Genomic DNA, 7,194 nt, shown 5'->3' with positions numbered 1-7,194 from the left:
GTGCGTCTTGCGGAAGAACATTGTAGCCGGAGCTACTTCTCTCTGTTTATGTCTATGGCGAATCACGCAGGTACTGGGCTACTCCGCAGCGGTACCTACCCGAACCAGTCTAAATAGTCCGAATATAAACACTTATTATAGGTGTACCGTAGTGATCCAGGACAAGCCAAAAACATGGTTTGGAAAATTGATTCATGGTGTACTCGTTTATTATATAAATTTTGAACACAAAAAAGTTACGGACTGCAGCTTTAAAGTGAGGCATATTTTTAGAGTGTGAAAATATTTTAAGTTTACTTTTCAAGAGTGGCTTATTAAAGAGTGTGTATAGGTTCACATGAACATTTGACCTGTGAGACCAGTTAATGAGAGTTGTAGTTAGATTATTTACTACAGCAAAACCACCGTCTTTTCCTCACAGCATTTCCTGGATTTAAGGTTTACTTTGTTTCACAAAATCATCCAAGCGATTGTGTTTATTCATTTATTAAAAACTGTACGTTTTTAAAATAAAGATTAAGATTAATTTCGGAATAATACACAAAATGAGTGTTTGGGCAAAACAAAAGCCCCATAATAATAATTATTATTAAAAAAAAGTTATTTGTTGTTAATTGTTATTATATATTTTTTTTTTTTCAGGTGTCATATACATCCAATTAAAATGGGTTGCTTTGGAGTTTTGAAAACAATGATGTTTCTCTTCAATGGTATCATCTTTGTAAGTAAAGCTCATGCTTGTTTGATTATGTTAAATATTAATTGCACACGTTACTCAGCATTATAATAACCAGCCTGATTTACACTGGTTTTTCATTTGACTATGTTTAAAATAATTCTATCGGATCACGTCAGGTTTACCTGCTTAATGTCCCGTGACTGTGGCCATGTTTCGCATATCTCAGCTGCTATTTTCCCAAATCTGCAAAGGGGTAATTAAATGCAACAAATCGTGTAAAATGTACCAGTTGTCCAAGTTATCAAACTTTGATAATTGCCTTAATCTTGTAAACAACTGAGAAGTTGAGAAAAGTTAAACCACCTGTCAATTTCAGAGAGTGAAGAACAAATGTATACTCATGTGTGTTAGGTATGTTACGGTTCCTGACAGACAGCATGTTGAAGCCACTCAGGCTGCCATTTTCATAGGTAATAATTATTTATTTCTTAGCAAGTATTCAGTGAAGTGATCGATGCCCATGAGAGTGTTATGTGGATGTTTTTAGTTCTAATATTCCAACCGCCAACTAGTTTTTGACGGACATGATAACATGCATAAGGAGTGAACTTGATTTTTGGTTATTATAAGACATACTTATTTTACTGAATTAAGTTTTTTTGTGTCTTAAATAAATGATGTTACTCAGAGACTGACATGTTGTCAAAACTGTTACATTAAGCCAGGGGTGCCCAAACTCGGTCCTGGAGGGCCGGTGTCCTGCAGAGTTTAGCTCCAACCCTAATCAAACACACCTGAAGCAGCTTTTCAAGCTCTTACTAGGCGGCAGGTGTGTTGAGGCAAGCTGGAGTTAAACTCTGCAGGACACCAGCCCTCCAGGACCGAGTTTGGGCAGCCCTGCATTAAGCTGTCGCAAATTCAACTTTTGAAAATCAAATTCATTTTTTAACCAGGAAAAGAGTGGTTCTTATTGTCTCTTATAACAAGTCTTTTATTTAAATCCATGAAAATGCAGATCCTGTTGTAATAATGAAAAATCCCTTTTTTAAAACTGCCATTCCATTGTTACCCCTTAGCAGATATTGACTCGTATATTGAAGTGCGATGAAAAGGTCACTTTTTCTTTAGATCTATGTAAGAGATAAAAACAACCAACAAGCAAATCATCTCATTTCCATGTGGCTTAGCTGGGTTGAATGCAAATCATATTGCTGCAAGCTTATAAAACACGCCTCTGCTGCAGACACAGAATAAATATCTTGTCTGCTTTTTCAACAGTGGCATTTTCGATTTTTTTGGTCCAAATACATTGAGGGTGTTGATATGAGGATCAATGCACATGCTTAAATCAAATCTATTTGTGTTTTTGTTGTGCAGCTGGCAGGAGCAGCTATTCTGGGTGTGGGGATCTGGGTGAAGGTGGACAGTGGGTCTATCCTGAGTTTTCTGCAGAATACACAAGGAGCTCCAGGTGAGCTGGGGCAGGTGTTGAACGTGGGATACCTCCTCATCGCAGTGGGTGCTGTGCTGCTCATCCTGGGCTTCCTGGGCTGCTGTGGAGCGATCAAAGAAAGCAGGTGCATGCTGCTGCTGGTATGTCAAAGAAACAACACTGAAACAACACATAATGAGTTTCCCACAATGTGTACACTCTAATAAATAAAGCATCTTATTGGGCATCTTTGGCTAGGAAGAAACTTTAACATCCATAGAACCTTTCAACTCCACAAAAGGTTCTTTAGATTATTAAGATGTTCTTTACATTAAGAAAAAAAAGGTTCCTTTAAAAACTAGTGTTCACTGAAAAGTTCTTTGAGGAATCAAAAATGGTTCCATTTAAAATGGTTAAAAATGGTATTACACACACACACACACACACACACACACACACACACACACACATTATATTAAAAACATTACGTAATTTCTATATTAAATTGTATATACTGGCCATATACTGTGGTGGACTTCTGTTTGTTCATTGATTCATTCATTGAATCTGTCTGTCAATCTCTCTCCTCAGTTCTTCATCATTATTCTGATTGTGTTCATTGCTGAAGTCGCTGGAGCGATTGTGCTGCTGGTCTTTAAGCCTCTGGTAAGTCTGTACACACCATATTTAAACATACTCCTTTGTGTGTAAAGAACTTAAGGAAATACTCAAACCTCCTCATTTGTGTATTTCAGGCTGAAAACCTGATAAAACAGATGGGAAGCGAAGTTGTGAAAAGCATGAAAAACGATTATGGGAAAAATAAGGACGTCACTGGACTATGGAACACGACCATGACCACGGTTTGTTGATAAAGAAGGAAATAAAAGTTATTATTATTAGGCTACCATTGTTATTGGTAGTAGTAGTTGTATAATTATTATTATCATTACAGAATATTTCTTCAAATTAAACAAAATCCTAAAAATTCTCAAATAAAATAATACGTAAGCATCATCCAGTTTAATATTGTGCATTTGATATTTTGAGACATGTGCCTCATATAAAAATGGTATTGCATAAGAACAGTCTTTAAAAGTGTACCACAACACATAAACAAGTAAAATAAGTTTTTATATGTTAACGTCCATTCATTTCAAGTATATTTGGCTGAATTTAGCTAATGTCAAACCTCTTTATTTCTCCTGTCTCTGCTTTAGCTGAAGTGCTGTGGATTCAACAACTATACAGACTTCACAAATTCTTACTTTGTGAACGACACCAAGAGTTACCCAGTTCAGTGCTGTAATAAAGTTCCATGCATTGAGATCACAGCTTTTCATTCGGTGGGTTTATCTCTTAGCATGTTTATTCCTTGAATCAATTCTAGTTTGCATGCTTTTTGATTTTTCTCTCATACAGGCTAGCATATAAATATCATAAACTTTTGTCTACTTGTTTGGTTTCCTCAGACTATACCAGGTTGTTTCCCAGCACTGAAGAAGCTGGTAGATGATAATGCAGTTATCCTCATAGCTGTAGCACTGGGAATCGCTGTTCTTGAGGTACCGGACACACTTTCTTTCTGTCTGTCAGTCATTGTGTTCACATTTTAAATGAAAGAGTTGTTCACGTTTGATGAGATACTGAAAATGTGCTAAAAGGTATGCTACATTTTCATCACTTTCAGTTATCACACTTTTTTAAGCAAATAAATTAAGCAAATAAATATGGTCAGTTTTGATTTCCTGTTGTCTTTAAAGGAATCATTCACTTGCTCAGCAATAGATCCTCTGCAGTGAATGGGTGCCGTCAGAATGAGAGTCCAAACAGCTGATAAAAACATCACAATAATCCACAAGTAATCCACACCACTCCAGTCCATCAGTTACAGTCTTGTGAAGACAAAATCTGCCTGTTTGTAAGAAACAAATCCATCAAGACATTTTTAAAAGTCCTCTATCCGTAATATTGCTTTCTCCAGTGAAAAAGTCTTCTCGTCTGATTCAGGAGAGAAATATGCACAGATCAAGCGCCATTTACAAGTATATGTCAGTGGATTTTGATGTCAAAGGACAACAGGGGATGGACTTTTTTAACTGGACGAAGCGTTATTATGAATTATGGACGGATATTTTGTCCAGAATCGGTGGTTTAAATGTTGAAATGTCTTAATGGTGGATTTGTTTCTTACAAACATGCAACTTTTCACTTCACGACTGGAGTGGTGTGGATTATTGTGATGTTTTTATCAGCTGTTTGGACTCTCATTCTGACGGCACCCATTCACTGCAGAGGATCCATTGCTGAGCATCAGACCAAATCTGCTCTGATGAAGAAACATACTCATCTACATCTTGGATGGCCTGAGTTAAATTGTCAGCAAATTCTACTCCTTTTAAGGAAATAAATGGAGTAAATTTGGATTGCCTGTAGTCTTTGATGATTAAAGCATTTATTTCCCTTAGGATAATAATTTCAAACTAAATCTATGTATATACAGAAATAAAAAGCCCTTTATGACATTTGTGAAGCACTGTGACACTAATGCTTTTTATTTAAACTCAGAATTGTTTCTCTCTCTGTTCTCATTCTCAGCTTGCAGCGATGATTGTCTCCATGATCCTGTATTGTAAAATAGGATCAAAAGTTTAATGTCTCACCTTTAGCTTGAATATCTCTCTGATGACTCCTCTGGGTTACTGAGGACGAGGTGGATCATCTGTGATAATATCACTGTGACTTTTGCAAACATTTTGAATTGTATTTAACAATTTGACGTCCACAAAAAAAAAAAAAGTAAATTCAGACTGTTAAGCCTAAACTTTGACTGACTGCAAACATGAGTTTTGAGAGATCCCATTGTACTGTACTTATGTTAAAATGAGCTGTTTAAGCTGTTTTAATGTTTAATGTAGGCCTATCTGATTGTTTTTTGTTTACTTTTGTACTTTGCCTATGCAAGATGTTTTCTTATTTAAAAACAAAATGCTTTGTTTAATTGCATAACACCCAAGGCATTATTTTATCATTCTGAACACACTAAGGGGGTTTTCCTATTGACATTATATGTGCAATGACCAAAAAAAGCCAAATGTTTTTTAACAAATGTTGCTGATTGTAATTTATTGTAAACTTTTTACAAACCAAAGCCATTTTAAATCATGTGCCTGTTCGTGTAATGAAGCAAAATGTTTTATTAAGTATTTAAAAAAAAAAAAAAAATAATAAAATAGATTATATCATGTTGCTAAATGTTATTGTAAGATGTTTGTTTTGACAATAACTATAAAGCCAATAACTTGTTTGTGGTGGTCATTTCTTTAAGTTCTTCAACTGTAACTCTACTAACGTAGGCCTACATGATGATCACAAAATAAACCCTGACAGGATGTTCTTGTATCATCATATTTTATGTCCTGAAAATACATTTTACCATATTCGGTAACTTTTAATGGGAAGAATGTGATCGCTGAATAAAACTAAACTCCCAAATCACTACCCAAAGTAATATGAAAGACATAATAATCTACTAGTACTCACTCTTGTGCTGGTTTTTGGACTAGGCTACTAACTGAAAAGCTATTTACTATCATCCTTTACTGCCGTGAAGCTCTCTGGCGGCGGTAAAAAGTTATTTACTCTACTGCCCTCTAGTGGTAGAAAGTTACTATGCCGTCGATGCTTCACGACGTCCAACTATACACTGTAGTAGTTAATGGTTTGAGCGTACTACTAGCTACTAAGATGGATAAACTGTGCTTTAGACTTTCATTTTGAAAGATATATTTATGTTTCTGGCAGTCACCATGGCTATTGATCTTGTTGTTAATTTATTTGTTACATTGCACATTTTTTTTAGTCACAAAAACAATTTTCTCAAGACTTAGATTTAGATGCCTAGATTTAATGTCTTTATTACTCATATTTCCCTTGTAAAAACTTTTAAACTCATTTGTAACGACAAGAATAACAAGTTGAATTATGATCACTTTCTATTATTTATAATTCTATTATTATTATTATTATAGGCTAATTATTTATATGCGCTATTATGTTTCAGTTTTCTTTTTTCTTGCGTAGCCTATCTTTAAATTTCCTCCTCGTTTTTTGTGTGTTTTTTTGTTAGGGTAATAATATTAATGCTGATTGGATAAAGAAAAATGCTATACTTATGTCTTCATTAGCTCTATTTGTTTGTGTGTGTGTGTGTCTGTTGATATTTTAGAATGAACATGCTTACATGTGTTTTACTTAAGCTGCCTGATATGTCTTTGCGTTTTCTGTGTTTTTTAATCGTTTGAGTAAAACACACACACACACAAACGCACACACAGTAAATAAAAAATTAAGCATTTTATATATATTTATATATATTTTCAATATATTTTATATATGAAATAATTCAGCATTTTAATTAAACTAATTATTAGTATTTAGACACACAAGAGTATTTAATCGTGAATAAACTAATCAATAAATGCATTAATAAATAGTAGATACAATTAAATGTATGCATTTAAAATAATACAAAAAGTTTGGGGAAAAAATAGCAAATAAACAAATATTTAAAATAAACAAATGACAATAAAAGGAAGTACAGGTGCATCTCAATAAATTAGAATGTAGTGGAAAAGTTCATTTATTTCAGTAATTCAACTCAAATTGTGAAACTCGTGTATTAAATAAATTCAATGCACACAGACTGAAGTAGTTTAAGTCTTTGGTTCTTTTAATTGTGATGATTTTGGCTCACATTTAACAAAAACCCACCAATTCACTATCTCAACAAATTAGAATATGGTGACATGCCAATCAGCTAATCAACTCAAAACACCTGCAAAGGTTTCCTGAGCCTTCAAAATGGTCTCTCAGTTTGGTTCACTAGGCTACACAATCATGGGGAAGACTGCTGATCTGACAGTTGTCCAGAAGACAATCATTGACACCCTTCACAAGGAGAGTAAGCCACAAACATTAATTGCCAAAGAAGCTGGCTGTTCACAGAGTGCTGTATCCAAGCATGTTAACAGAAAGTTGAGTGGAAGGAAAAAGTGTGGAAGAAAAAGATGCACAACCAACC

At 34.5% G+C, this 7,194-nt stretch overlaps 1 protein-coding gene across 1 annotated transcript in view; it reads left to right on the top strand.

Moving 5' to 3' along the window:
* LOC107695679 (tetraspanin-1-like) overlaps window positions 1–4,887 on the top strand; it is a 10,222-nt gene extending 5,335 nt beyond the window's left edge. The window contains exons 2-8 of the mRNA XM_016495685.1: window positions 643–721; window positions 2,057–2,272; window positions 2,703–2,777; window positions 2,867–2,974; window positions 3,332–3,457; window positions 3,584–3,676; window positions 4,710–4,887. Coding sequence (XP_016351171.1) covers window positions 665–721; window positions 2,057–2,272; window positions 2,703–2,777; window positions 2,867–2,974; window positions 3,332–3,457; window positions 3,584–3,676; window positions 4,710–4,766 — 732 coding nt within the window. The 5' untranslated portion in view covers window positions 643–664 and the 3' untranslated portion in view covers window positions 4,767–4,887. The remainder of the gene's footprint in view (window positions 1–642; window positions 722–2,056; window positions 2,273–2,702; window positions 2,778–2,866; window positions 2,975–3,331; window positions 3,458–3,583; window positions 3,677–4,709) is intronic.
* Window positions 4,888–7,194: the final 2,307 nt, after the last annotated feature.

This window comes from Sinocyclocheilus anshuiensis, unplaced genomic scaffold (assembly GCF_001515605.1).
Source record: "Sinocyclocheilus anshuiensis isolate Anshui unplaced genomic scaffold, SAMN03320099.WGS_v1.1 scaffold1075, whole genome shotgun sequence".
Lineage (NCBI taxonomy): Eukaryota > Metazoa > Chordata > Actinopteri > Cypriniformes > Cyprinidae > Sinocyclocheilus > Sinocyclocheilus anshuiensis.
This window is presented reverse-complemented; position numbering and strand designations above follow the sequence as displayed.